Source organism: Mauremys reevesii, linkage group 5 (assembly GCF_016161935.1).
Source record: "Mauremys reevesii isolate NIE-2019 linkage group 5, ASM1616193v1, whole genome shotgun sequence".
Classification (NCBI taxonomy): Eukaryota; Metazoa; Chordata; order Testudines; family Geoemydidae; genus Mauremys; species Mauremys reevesii.
The window spans coordinates 59,864,518-59,879,514 of NC_052627.1; the positions used below are offsets into that span (position 1 = coordinate 59,864,518).

At 41.8% G+C, this 14,997-nt stretch overlaps 1 protein-coding gene across 8 annotated transcripts in view; it reads left to right on the forward strand.

Moving 5' to 3' along the window:
* Positions 1–9,707, forward strand: part of TMEM131L (transmembrane 131 like) — a 113,716-nt gene extending 104,009 nt beyond the window's left edge. For 7 of the 8 annotated variants that reach the window (XM_039540316.1, XM_039540317.1, XM_039540320.1 and 4 more), the window contains 6 exons: positions 1,071–1,149; positions 2,670–2,755; positions 4,761–4,881; positions 5,721–5,809; positions 7,302–7,444; positions 9,382–9,707. In XM_039540316.1, the coding sequence (XP_039396250.1) occupies positions 1,071–1,149; positions 2,670–2,755; positions 4,761–4,881; positions 5,721–5,809; positions 7,302–7,444; positions 9,382–9,660 (797 nt within the window). In that variant the 3' untranslated portion in view covers positions 9,661–9,707. The remainder of the gene's footprint in view (positions 1–1,070; positions 1,150–2,669; positions 2,756–4,760; positions 4,882–5,720; positions 5,810–7,301; positions 7,445–9,381) is intronic. The other variant, XM_039540318.1, reaches the window with a different exon arrangement.
* The last annotated feature ends 5,290 nt before the right edge of the window (positions 9,708–14,997 follow it).

Here is a 14,997-nt window from a genome sequence, read left to right on the forward strand (position 1 = left end):
CCGCGGGAACAGCGGACCTCCCGCGGGCACGGCTGCGGACGGTTCGCGGGTCCGGCGGCTCCGCTTGAGCTGCCGCAGTCATGCCTGCGGGAGGTCCAGCCGAGCCGCGGGGCAGCGCCCCTCCGCAGTCATGCCTGCGGCAGGTCCGGTTGTCCGCGGCTCCGGTGGACCTCCCGCAGGCATGACTGCGGCAGGTCCACCGGCCCAGCCTGCCGCCCCCTAGATTTGGCCGCCCCAGGCAACAGCTTGGTTAGCTGGTGCCTAGAGCCGCCCCTGCCCAAACCAAAGCCTGCATCCCCAGCTGGAGCCCTCACTCCCCCGTCCCCCACACACCAACCCTCTGCCCCAGCCTGGACCCCCCCTTCCATATCCTGAACCCCTCATTTCTGGCCCCACCCTGGAGCCCACACGACCTCCCACACTCCAACCCCCTGAACCAGCCCCGTGAAAATGAGCAAGTGAGTGAGGGTGGGGGCAAAGGGAGCAATGGAGGGAGCAGGGATGGAGTGAGCAGGGGCAGGGCCTTAGAGAAGGTGTTCAGTTTTGTGTGATTAGAAAGTTGGCAACCCTAGATATTCATAATGTAGTGTAACTCTTTTTAAACACAGAGTCATTTGGATAGTAAGTAGGAATGAATAATTAACATTATAAATGTTAGTAAAAAATTTTAAGGTGAACGCTGCACAAAAAAAAAGATAAATGTATTTTCTTTTCATAAAGTCTGACACTACAGAAGAACTTACTCTTCTGGTAGAATAGTTGTTCTCAATCTTTTTCCAAACCCTGGGCCCATATTGCAACAGAAAAAAAATGTCTGGGCCCTCCTCTTAGCTAGCCATAAAGAAGGGATCATGGTCTCCAGGTTGAGACCCCATATAATATATGACAACTGTATAGATTTCAGAGGGGTTTATGAATAAGCATATTTGATAAATACATTCTGTAATGGTAAGTGGTGGTACTGACATTCCACACTGAGAAATAAGTTCATACACACCATTGGTAAGTGTATTGTGTATATGTTTCTGTTTTCAAAATCTTTTTTGATTCACAATCATTGTTTTATTTAGGGGAGAATATTTCACAAAATGATTTTCCAACTGAAACTCCCATCACTTTAAATCTGTCTCATAACATCTGCAATACCAGGTAAATTTTTGTTAAGTCTACCCCAGTAAATATTAAAGAAACTCCATCAACTTGAAATATTGTTAGTTTTTCAAAAATGAATTAAAAACAGTTTCAGGTCCTACACCTGCTTGTGATTCTCACTGCTAATTTTTGAGGTAGTACAGTCACGTTTTCCTAATGTTGAAAATGTTTCTCTCTTCCCTGTAGCTCTATGAAAAAACCTACACAAACAATAGGGAAACCTTGCTTATTATGCAATGGAAATATGGGATACATAAGAAAAAATAAGGAAGTTATTTTTTCTGTATTATCTTCCCATTCTAGTAGTTTTCTGTGCTAATTTTTAGGTAAGGAAAGGTCAGACAAATATGTCACTTTTAAGTTGATGGGGTTCTTTTTCTGAGAATCATGCTGTCCTGAGACAACTCAAAAATTTTTCCTTTTCTTTCTCTGACATATCCTCCCCCTTCCTATAATACGTGCAGCATCTAAAGTTTCAGTTACCTGGATCTTCATCTCATTCCCAGTTTGAGACAAGTGGGATTCAGCTACTAGAGTCAATTACATATTTTCCCTGGGGTTACTGATAACGGAGTATTTCAGTGCAGCTTTGGAAATACTCATCTGGTGTAAGGGCATGAGGGCCATGGTCAAAAGCCTGTAACTCCAACAACAAATTGGGAAACATCTCTGATATTTGCAGGAAGAGAGATACAGCCCAAAATGTCAGACTGGTAGAGAGGTCACACCCAAAAAGAAGAGTTGGGCTCTCAGTGAGCAGAGCTTTTTCTTCCTCTTAACTTCTGCAAGTGACATTATTCTGAGAAGTAAATTTCTGTAGTACAGTATATGGAAAGCTGACCTATTGGTTTTAAAGATATGGGTGGACCTCTTACATTTAGCAATCTCTAATAGATAAAAGCTCATCCCAAACAAACTTAATCTCAGTCTGAACCGATGAACCATGCTCTCATTTAGTCTCAGTACAGTCTGTGTTCCAGTTAAATTAGATGTATGTGGAATATGTGAATGCACATACATTAAAATATGGAATATGTTATCTATATTATTTTAAAGTAAACTGATTATCTGAATTGCCTGGGGGACATCTGAAACCTTCACATGATCAGAATGTTTGATAAATGAAATTTGGCTCCTATATGAGTTTTATATCATCTGAAATATGGATAATAAAATGTTAAGATAATTAGTATTTTATTTGTTTTCCACATGTAATAAGCACCAAAATGCTGAGATTGTGAGATATGCGATAGCTCAGAGTAAGGAGAATAGGCAAAGGAAAAGCTTAATTTGTGGAGCAAAGGGACACCATTTCCATGCTCCCTACAGTATCATCTATTATTTAGTGTTCCATTGCTCTGTTTAGTAGCTTCCATTCTAGACACATCCATCAGAAAATTTTCAACATGAAAAAACCCTATAAAACTCCTTGAATTTTCTTTTCTAGGAGAAGAATGACTAGGGAATTTTTAATGTTGATAATCCAAAATTTTAAAAAGTCCTTTGTCTTCATTCAGCAGAGACATAAATACTGTCCCCCAGTATCCAGAAACCGTATGTACCAACTTCACTGACATAACGGCAGATCCTGACAAAAATAAAGGTTAGTTGCTTTTTCAACAACAGATTTGGTGCTAATGTTTGTACAGTAGTACACATAAGTACCACATGTAATGTTTCTTAGCTACGTTTACGTGTAAACCCACAAGGGCTTTACTGTCAGACTGCTGTGTTTTGAGCTACATTGCTGAGGACTTGGCTTTTTTTTTAAACTTCCTGACAACTAAAGGACTCAGAGAAGACTTTCTTTGCCATCACTAGTCTTTGTTATAACCTAGACTTTGTTTATGGTCTTCTCAGTGAAAAAAGGCAGGCTTCAGGTGTCATTTCACACTTCGAGTATTCTTTCCTGACAGTTGTCTTGCTTTGCACAGGCTAAGCACCCTGACTGCAGAGTAACATTTAAACAGTACCAGCATGATTGAGAGGTCAAAATAACTGATGTCTTAAGTGGAGTTGAGACACAGTTAATGCCATCAGATATTTCTCTCCTAATTTCCTCAGTCATGATTGAGGAAAATGTCTTCAGCCCTTTTTGATCTTACTCCACTCCCTCCAAAATGGACAGTGAACGATGTGATGATTTGGGATCTTATATATGTGGTTGTTTTCGTTTATCTGCATTTCGAATGGAAATAATGTTCATTTGTTTGGTGGGATTAATAAATTGTGGCGTAAAAGATTACGGGATAAATTAGAGATTGTAGAATAGAATTGTGGATCCAAGAGGAAATCTGAAGCCTGCTCTCTCTTGTTTTTTTCACGTCATTCCCTTTAAAAAGTATGTGCGCTTATAGTTTATTCCTCTTTTTAATGGCTCTAGCACAGTGGTCCCCAACGTGGTGCCCGCAGAGCATTTATGTGCTCCCGCCTAGTGCCCAGCAGGAGAGAGAAGCTGCGGCCCCGCGGCTGCTGGGGACAGAGAACTCCGGGGCTGCAGGCTGGGGGCTCTGGTGTTCTCGGTCCTTGGCAGGTGTGGGGCCGCAGTTTCTCTCCGACTTCAAGAAGCCCCGGCCCTGCGCCTGCTTGGATCAGAGAACTCCGGGGCTGCAGGCTGCGGGCGCTGGTGTTCTCTGTCCTCCCAGCTTCTCTCTGCACTGCCCAGAACTGGCGCCACCCCCCAACCCCCAAAAAACAAAACAAAACAAAAAACGCTCTGACTCTGCAGAATGGACGGAATGCTGCCCCGTAGCATGTGCTGCCCCAGGCATGTGCTTGCTCCACTGGTGCCTGGAGCCAGCCCTGTATGTGAGTAATTGTTGGTGCCCACCACACACTTCTGAAAACATGAATGTGCTACTGGCCACAAAAAGGTTGGGGACCACTGCTCTAGCAGCACGAGCTCTTCTGTTCAAAACTAGAGTCTCTTCCTGAGGAAGAGTTTTAATACACAAACATGTAATCAGTATTCAGATTTGGCTGTGAAAACAGTCATTTTCGTTTAGTCCATCCTCCCATGATGAAAGGTACAAGTACCAGGTCTCATCACTGATGTCATTCCAACATCACATGTACTTTCTGTGGGAATCTTTGCTTTTGCTATGTTGAATTTCAGAATCTGCTTCAATTTTTTTTTTTTAACCAATTGAAAAGTGTCTGATTTTGTTTTCATCTGCACAGCAAGTTACATCAAACGTAAACATTTGTCAGTAAGTTCTTCCCTAGGAATTTTCGTCCAGTGACATACACTCTTAGGGGACAGATCCTCAGCTGGTATAAATTGGCCTAGCTCCATTGGGTCAGTTTATATCAGCTGTAGGATCTGGCCCTGACAGTTAGTCTGTCTTGGAATCTTTTAGTGAGGTTTCTTTTTATATTGACAGCCATTCTTTTTGGTTTCAAGTAGTAATATAAGAGGGAGGGATAGGATACTGTCCTTTGGGAAAACTATAAAGCGATCTCTCTGGCTGGATTATCTCTCTTACATACAACCTTTTTACTGTGGATCTGAGAATCAGATGTCACCATAGTACTAAGATTTGGTGGATCCCTCATTTCTGCACTGTTGCATTTCATACGCTTCAATCAAGATCTCTTTGCCTTTCTAGGTCTTTATCCTACAGGAGATTTGTGGCCTGCTCAACCAGTCTGTTTGACAAATAGCTTAAACTATAACCTTGAGAATAACGTACCATGCATGATCCAGGAAACCCCTTCTGTTCACAATAGGCAAGTTATTTTTTGCTTCATTTTTTGATATCATGTTTTTCAGCCTACAGCCTTAACAGCATGAATGGATCTGAGCTTATCATGCAATGATTCTTAAGCATGTGCCGTTTAAACACCTTCCATGGTATGGTTGCATGTTAAGAACTAGTAAGCAAGACTCACTGTAGACCAGGGGTTCCCAAACTTGGTTTGTGGCTTGTTCAGGGTAAGCCCCTGGTGGGCCGTGAGATGCTTTGTTTACCTGAGCGTCCGTAGGTAACTCCCAGTGGCCATAGTTCCCTCCTAAGATGCTCATGTGGTAGGAACATACTATAATTCCTTTTTTTGAGAGAGAGATGGGGAAACTGAATCCCAGAAATTTTGTATTTGTTTAAGTAATACAGGAAGTTTGTGGCAGATCCAGAAACAGAACTCAGATAACCTTCCTACCAGTACTGTACTTTAGCCACTAGTCTCTTCTTCCGCCTCATGGAGAAAAGATTAAAAAAATGCTCAGTATCAGAAGTGCTGGAACTAGGGAGGCAGGGGGTGCTGCACCCCATGACTTGAAGTGGTTCCCATCATATACAGGGTTTACAGTTTGGTTCAATGGCTTTCAGCCCCCTCACTATAAAAATTGTTCCACACCCCCACTCAGTATAAGAATGAGCCTAATTTTAACACACCATTGCTGATAACTGTTTGTACTATTATGTAATTAGCATGTGTGAAGTGCAATCACTTATTTCAGTCAATTGTTATCTAATAGTTTTACAGTATCTTAAAGTGTTTTTAAACTATTTTCATGAACCCTGTACAGTATTTTGATTTTTGTCATTTGATTTTGTCTTTTGTAATAGCTTAATTGATTGGAATGCAACTTATGATAGCCAGTTTCCCAACATGTATTGCCCATTAGAGATGAATGAATACAGTGCTTTTCCAGAAGGTAAGAGTGCTGCTAAACTTAGAATATCACTAAGCATGTTTTTTTCTCTCCTCCTTTGAAAAGCAAGGTAATCAATATAATTTTCTCTTTTAAAACCAGTAGCACTAGACTGTTAGAGATCTGAGTGTGCTAATTTTTTTAATTAGGGTAAAATAGATCAGGAGAAATTAGTTATCACGTATGTGTATTTCAGTAGTGCCTAGAGGCCCCCAGGTAATATGAGGTGCCCATTGTGCGAGGTGCTGAATACCCCAAAAAACTTATGATCTAAGTGGACAAGACAGACAAAGGATGGGAGAAGGAAAGTGCAGTTATGTCTGTTTTCCAGTTAGGGAACTAAGGCACAGAGAAGTTAAATTATTTATCTGTGGCAGATGTGGAACACAACCCAGGTCTCCTGATTCCTCTTCTAGTGCCCTAACCACATGGTCCTCACTCCGCTCTAGAATGAGGTTTTTCAGACACCCTTAGTTAAATTCCTGACTTGGAACAACTCGAATGAGTTTTGACCCACTCAACCAAAACCTGGTTTGCAGAGCTTCCTAGAGGCCTGATTTTTATTTCACTTATATCCGTTTTCTACTAGTGTGACTACATTAACTCCAGCAGAATTATCAGGCCCAGACTGCTCTTTTTAACATTCCTTCTCTGCACCCCCTCACAAATCTCAAACCTCAACTGTGAATTGATGGAGAACAAGGGAGATGAAACAAATCTATGAATAGAAAGCCTGAAAAGTATTTGTTTGTAAACTTTTGAGAAGTTGTTGTTTACTCAAGTTTAAATTTTTGACACCAAGTACTATACAGTGTATATGAGAAATAACAAGGCAACTTAAAAGTGCTATGCAAAGACCAGGTTTCTCAAAGTAGAAATCCTAACAGATTGTGCACCTGTGACAGAGCTCAGTATACTAGTGTGTACAACATAATGTCTCTTGTGGCCTATTTTTTCCCCAGGATGTGACTTATTTTGCACATTAAGCATGTTCACAGTTACCTGGAATACTGCACTACTAGCTAGGCTATATTTAAAGATGAAGTTACAAGAGCACAGGATTTTGAATCGCCGTAGTCTCTTGGGAGTTTAGGGCTGTGGGCAGAGGAGGAGGGGGAAGCTTTGCCTTAATGTTGTCCATTCTCTACCTGTTTTGTGGCTAATGGAGGATTTCAAGCTCCAGCAATCCAGAGAGAAAAGGTTTTATGTAGCCTTTACCCATTTCCCTTGCTAGCAATTGGCTAATGGCCCCAGTAGTAGCTAATAAGAAACAATAATCCTGTTTACATTGTAGGTTTGAAAGATGCATGGAAATATGTAAATGTTACAAAGAGGTGATTGCCGTATTGCCAGGAAGTCACCTTGGATTAGTGAAAGCCGGCTAGCAGTTCTAATGTCTCTCATGATGGGACAGTTCAGCTCCGCCTGCAGAAAGTTTAATATAATTAATAATGCAAAAAGCTTAATTTTGTTCTCCATCTCTCCTCAACTGCAGAAAACATGAATTACCCCAATGGCTTCCCATGTACTGCAGAAGTGCAAAATACTGCCTACATTGATCACAATTGTCAGCCTACCTGGAGCGCTCCACCCAACATGACGCCTACCTGGGAACCAGCCAGTTATGTCAACTCTTCAGTGAGTATTCCGGTCACTACTTGTTGGCCTAATGTACTCCTCTGAAGTGCCTGCCAGATACCTTTACATTTCAGTCTCTCCTCTTTTCTTTCCAGTAGGTTGTGGTCTTTGATGTTGATTTTGTTAGCACTATCCATAGTATGTCACCAATATTTGGCTAAGTTTCTGTTGGGTCATTTTACTTGAACATTGTATTGAGACCCTTGAAAATGGAAACGTGCATGTTGGATTTGAGTAATCTGTTTACCCCTTTCCCTCTGTTCCTCCTTCCCTCCCTCCCTCAAAAACAAACAAACAAAAAAAAAACCCACAGCTTTAGTGGAGGATAGAAGCAAGAAGTGCTGACAATGAAAACAATTCTAAAGTTATAAACACAAAAGGGAAATCAGAAATTGTAGAGTGGCATAAACAGCCCTGATGCTCTTGGTAACGTCCACAAAGTTTTCTCTGTGATGTATACATGCAACTCAAACTGACTTCAGCTGGATTTGTGCATGAGTCTCTGAGCACTCACTTTGGCCCTTTGTGCTTGTCTCCAAAGAGAAAAGTGTAGCAGATGAACAGGAAGGGATGGGACAAGTTTATTTCAGTCCCACAGTGCAATGTATTGTAGTGTTGTCTTTAGATATAATCACCTTCTCCTGCACTAGGATGAAAATCTTCCACTTTGAAAATGTATTTTGTGTGTTTACAATAGGAAAAGAGAGTTTAACAGACAAATCTCACCAGTAAAAGCAAGAGATGATTTCAGCAGCACACATACATAGTGGATTCAATAGGGCACTGGTTGGAAGAAGTGATAGAAATTTACAGGAGGCAGAGAGGGACATTAATTCTATATTTTTATTTGAATGTATTCTGGAATCATAGAAGTTTGAGACTAGAAAAACCTATTAGATAATTGTCTATTTTCTTAACAGAACAGGATTTTCCGCTACAATACATTTCTTAGTGTTTTAGCTGGTTTTAAAAGTCCTAAGGCTTCTATGACCTCCATTGACAGACTGTTCCACAGGCTAATACAAGAGGTTTTTCCTGACATTCATTCTAAAATTTCTCTTGCACCCCATTACTCTCACAGTAGCATGTTCTGTTCTTCCAGTCAGAAGCGGCTCTAGGATTTCCGCCGCCCCAAGCAGGGCGGCGCGCCGTGGGGGGCGCTCTAGCGGTCGCCGGTCCCGGGGCTCGGGTAGACCTCCCGCAGACGTGCCTGTGGAGGGTCCGCTGGCCCCGCGGCTCCGGTGGACCTCCCGCAGGCATGCCTGCAGATGCTCCACCGAAGCCGCGGGACCAGCGGCCCCTCCGCAGGCACGTCTGCGGGAGGTCTACTGGAGCCACGGGACCAGCGGACCTTCCGCAGGCATGCCTGCGGGAGGTCTGCCAGAGCCGCCTGCCGCCCTTCCGCTGGGACGCCGCCCCAAGCGTGCGCTTGGCACGCTGGGGTCTGGAGCCGGCCCTGCTTCCAGTAGTGCTATAGCATGTTACCATGTCCCTCCATTTGTCATCTCTTAGCCAAGCTTATACATCTCTGGCTCTTTCTGTCTTGTCTTTTAAATCAGTCCTTCATCCCCGTGATAATTTAAATAAGAGTAACAGAGTTTCTCCATTTGTCTATATTTTTGCTGGTAAGCCTGATCACAACTGGACGTAGTACTCCAGTTGTGGTCACATCAGAGCCATATAGAAGAAGGCTAATACTGCCCTGTTTTGTGAAATGCTTTTGCATATGCGACCCAAAACTGCATTGGCCTTGTTTTTGCAACCATGTCATTTGTAAACTCCTGTTTATAATTTCCTGGCTATATGATCCCTAGGTTTCTCTCAGCAGTTCTGCTCCCCAGGCTTCTTCCTCCCATGTAGAGTATGTGTTTTCAGTTTCTGTTTCCCGCGACATATTGGCTTGCACTTTGCCCTGATGCTTTTTTCTTGTCCTACAGCCCTACCTCTCAAGTGCCAGAAGCTTGTCTCCAATGTCTGGACTTTTTGGTTCCATCTGGGCACCTCAGAGTGATGTCTATGAAAGCTGCTGCCCAGTCAGTGCCACCGCTCAACACTCAGCTCATGTTGAGAACCAGGCAGTTATGTGTAAGCAGGAGTATTATCCAAGGTTTAACCCATTCCGTGCCTATATGAACTTGGACATATGGACTACAACAGCCAACCGGAATGCAAATTTCCCACTTTCTAGGGACTCGGGTTACTGTGGAAATATGTGACAGAAATTTGATTTTAAAAATGTGAATAAAGATGCTTGCAATTTTGATTACTAGATTAAGCTGGTTATTGAACTAGATTACAGTGTTGGTGGATATTTTGGCACTTTTATATGGACAATAAATTTTTTTTACAGAAATCTGTGTATTAAGTGCTTTTTAAGAATTAATAAATATTATATACAAAACATTATGTTAACATCATGTGAAGGTTAAAAATTTAAAACACTTTCAAAAGATGGAAAAAATTCAGATTCTCACAGTAATATATTCACCCTCATTGCACACATTTCATATAAAGTTTACATGTAGGGCCTGATTTTCAGCAGCGGCCTCTAAATTTCCAGGCACAGAATTGCACTTATAAATAATTGCAGCCACGGCAGATGGTAACATTTGGCCATCTAACTGTTTGCATTTACTGTTGCAGATATTTAGATGTCCAAGTTCTGCTTCTACAGGCAGAGTTATTTGTGGATGCAAAAATTGCACCCACAAAAATTAAGAGGTTGGGCTGTGGCCTGGCTGTATATCAGGCCTTAAAATCCTAACTAGTCATTTGATAATACTGTATTTGTGCAAAATGTGTGAGTCAGTGTTTCTTTGAGAAGCTTTTCTTTTTTGTACCTCCTGATATTTTGTGTGTTAACCTTCATATTGCGGTAGCATTTTTGGTGTGATTTTTACTTTCATGTTATATGAGCATTCTTTGGTGCATTTAATTTCCTTTGTTTAAAAACACTAACATTTAAATTGGGGCACAATTTTCATTGAGGGGTGAGTTTATGCTTTTCTGCAAAGCAGGATTAACAGAACAGTGACACTTCAGTTTGTTTTATGAAGGCTGAATCTTTATAGTTGAAAAGATTGCCAAGAAAGGAACCAGCCCCTTGTTGATTGTATCCTTCATGCAAGCTGTGTCAGCAGCCCATCCCTAAAGAGTCATCTCCTCAGGCATGGACAACACACAGTTCTCCCTGTCCCCTTGATATGTCACAAAGTGGGCAGGAGTTGATTAAGCTCTGCTAAATCTAAGGAGAATATCTACAGCACACCTTTTTTGTTTTAAAATGTTTTTCTCCGAAGTCAGTGGTAAAACTCACATTGATTTCAATGGGACAAAAGCTAGGCTAATGAGCACTTCTGAAAATCCCACATTTTGTGTTTAATGGTTTTATTATACTGGTAACTAGCCCTCACATGCTGTGCTATTCTTTCTGGTGTGTGTTGCTGGACTGTCCCACTGACTGTGTGCACAGAAGTAATAGCTAATAGGACTCTCTAAATTCAATGCTGCTAGTATACCAGAATTGAATGCTAAGCCTATAGAAGTAGATGTCACCATTAACATTCCTTTCTGTGTCTTTGTAGCCTGTGACAGCATGTTAAGGCCGGAGATTTAGAAAGATACATATTGTGATACGTACACAAGATGTGTGAAGAATACCAGTGATCATTTGGTTTGATAGGTTCTAATGCAGTGAAGTCCCTGATCTCCCAGATAACACTGTTTGTTCTTTGGTGAACCACAAGAAATGCAGTCAGCAGAGAAATCTAGCAAAAGCCTAGCCACACTCTCTTGCTATACCCAACCAGTTCTATTAACTTAATGATGTTCATGGGATTGGGGAGGCCTGATTTTCTCTCTTTGGATATCCCTATAACGGGTATTATAATGCAATTTTTGCTCAGTTAGTACAGGGTTTTGCTCCCTGCTATAGGCAAATGGCCTTCTTGCACTCACATTGAATTGCAGCTAGAAACCTCACTGATGATTTGGTCTCTCTGCTCAGCCCTATTTAGGTTCTAGTTGGAGTTATGTATTCTGCACCACACTGCACATTTTAAAAAACAAATCCATTAGAGAAGGTTCAGGACGCAGCAGCAAAAATTGCAGTGTTTGAAAACAAGACTCCAAGAAAAGGATGCCGAGAACTGGCCATATTTTGGCTAAAGACAACAATTGAGAGGTCATATAAAACTACAAATACATAAAAGAATGTTATTAAAAAATGACTCAGTTACTGACTCATTAGTCAAACTAGAGCTGAAAAAGTAGTATTTCTTGTGGGAAGTTGGTAATATTAGGCCAAATATTACAAATAACTACAAATGTAACAACGGTTTAGTAACGGCACAAGCTTTAAAAAGACTGAGGAATCTTCACCCACCCCCAGAAGACATTCAAGGCTCAACTAGTCTTCGTCATGGCCAATTAAATCACTCCTATTGCAATGGGGGATGGAGTAGGTGACCTACCAATGGTTCTTCATACCCAAGTGATTTTATACTTCAGTTAGAAGAAAGAGTCAGAAGTCCAAATTAATTATAAGGAAATCTCATTTCCCTTGAGCCCTCGTATCAGGAAATCATGACAGTAGGAATAGGCTCTTCACATACCACTATGAAGCTAATACCAAATTGTATTTAAAACTGCATAGAAACAACAAGAAAGTGCCCACATACCAACTAAATTGCAAAGAATAGTCTGCACAATTCACCAGTTATCGTGAACATGCATATGAGGTTATTGCACTTGGACGAGAGATGCGTGTTGTGGGTATTTCAGCCCCACCGTGCAAAGTATTGTAGTGCTGTCTTTAAACACAGTCATCACCTCCTGCACTTTGAAAATGTATTTTTTCTGTTTGCAATAGGAGAAGAGAGTTTATTGTAGAGAAATCTCATCAGTAAAAGCAAGAGATTATTTGAACAGCACACATTCATAGTGGATTCAGTAGGGCACTGGATGGAAGAAGTGATCGAAATTTGCAGGGGGCAGAGGGGCACATTAATTCTATATTTCATTTGATTGTATTCTGGAATCAGAGAAGTTTGAGACTAGAAAAACCTATTAGATAATTCAGTCTATTTTCCGGACAGAACAGGAGTTCCCATGCAATATCTTTTAGCCAGTTTTAAAAGTCCAAAGGCTTCTATGACCTCCATTGGCAGTCTGTTCCACACGCTACATCTCACTGTCAGGAGGTTTTTCCTGATACTCATCCTAACATTTCTTTTTGCTTGCACTGCATTACTCCTCGTTACAGCACTGTGTTCCACTCTAAATAATTCCTCTCCGTCCTTAGTGATTTCAGCCTTCCAATAGTGCTATAGCACGTTGTCATGTCCCTCCATTCGTCATCTTTTAGCCAAGCTTATACATCTTTAGCTCTTTCTGTCTTGCATCTTAAATCAGTCCTTCATCCCCCTGATATTTTTTGTTACTCTTCTTTAAATTATTTCCATTTGTCTGTATTTAGGCTGGTAAGCCTGATCAGAATTGAATATAGTACTCCAGTTGTGGTCCCATCAGAGCCATATAGAAAAAGACTAATACTGCCCTGGTTAGTGAAATGCCTTTGCATTTGCAACCCGAAACTGCATTTTTTTTAAAAATCATGTCATTTGTAAACTTCCGTCTAATTTGCCAGCTATATGAACACTGGGCTTCTCTCAGTCTTCTTCCTCTGATGTAGTGTATGTGTTTTCACATTCTGTTTCTCCCAAGCATTATCTTGCACTTTGCCCTGATGCTTTTTTCTTATCCTGCAGCCCTACCTCTCAAGTGCCAGAAGCTTGTCTCCAATGTTTGGACTTTTTGTTTCCATCCTCAAGAGTGATGACTGTGAAAGCTGCTGCCCAGTCAGTGCCACTGGCCAACACTCTGCTCATGTTGAGAACTTGGCACTAACTGTCTAGAAGAGGAGAAGGGTAGTGGTAATATCATCCGCCTTATAACTTTTAGCCCAGCAAAAAGGAAGACAGCTGGCACTTACCTCTGCACATACAGAGTGAAGTGCTGTTTAAACCTTCTTGAATTGTCTTTTTACCTTTCCAGAGAGCTTCAACTCTGCTCCTGGTACTGTGTGGGGGTGATTGCTCAGTGCATACAGTGCTTGCAATAGCTGCTTCCGATGCACTCAAAGTGTATAATAGATTTCAGTTAACTCAGGCTGAGGAGGCCAACCATGAAACTAGTACAGACATTTGAGGAGTACTGCACTCCACATAAAAATGAAACTTCTGAGAGAGATGTTTATAAATAGTACAAAAAGAAGATGAAACCAAAGAAGAGTTTGTGACTGATCTAAGACTGAAGAGCCAGTCTTGAAATTTTGGATGTCTGAGTTCCTGATAAGAGACCAGAGTATGATTGAGATTTGAAACAAAAACTTCAGCGATAGATGACGGGGAGTGCCGAATTAATCCTTGACAAAGCAATAAGAATTTGCCAAGAAAAGGAAATCCTCCAATTCAGAGTGAAGCTTATTGGAGGTGGATGTGGGCATGACAGAATCTAAAACAAGAAATGAGAACTGAGGAAGAAAAGCATTCGGTGCTGGTCTCTGCCCCTGCCGCTGACCCTTTGTTCAAAAGAAAACAGAAAACAAGAATGTCTGCCCTGTTGGAAACCGGGATCAGAGCCACTGGGGACTTGCAGACAGTAAAGGGACAGATAAAGGAAAACAAAAACTCAGTGTGATTTGGGGTCCTGGGAGTTGCCACCACTTCATGAACATGACACAGCGCATCTCTCTGATGGGAAACAGTGGTTTAAAACGGAAGTGGTGTCACAAGAGGTTGCCATCTGTCACCCCAGGTGGACATGAACTAGAGAGGAATAATTCCAGAAGGGAGGGAGATAAGGGGCACGGAGTCTGCGTTTTGTGCAGGAGCATCTCAGACAGGCACCAAAAACAAGTTAAGAACAAGTGGATTTACTGCCTCCAGAAAGCAGGAGTGCGGCTGCTCTAGGGGAGCCCACAGGTCCAAGCAACAGTGCAGGCATGTCGAAGACTGATTGAACATTGTTAATAATTGTGTGTTGTATTAATACTGGTTTTTTTAACTTTTCTGTTACTCAGTTTTGTTTGGCAGGGACAAAGTGGTAGTGGGAATGGGCCTGTAAGTGCTGAATTACCCAGACAAAGAGGCGGGGGGGGGTTGGGGGAAGCTCTTGTTGCACCCAGCCAGTTAGAAAAGGACATAGAATAAAGCAGGGTTCTTGCAAGCACTGAGTGATCACTGAACAGCACTGTTGTGAGTCTCTCTACTTTCCCCCTTTATTGAGAAGTCAGGCGGGAGAGGAGGATTCATTATCACATTGCTGTAAAGCAGCAGTATGATGCAACTTTGGAGATTTTGTGTGTCTGCTCCACAGCGTAGTAGATGGTGCAGAGACTCTTCTGCTGTGACAGCCTGACTAGCACTGCTCTTCCAACTCCCTCATCACTGTAGTGTAGTTCTCTTTAAAAGTTCTCCACCATCCTGGTTGACCGAAATTACCCTTTTGCTGCGGTGGGACTTAGGCTGTAGAACTGACTCCCCTTCGGCATC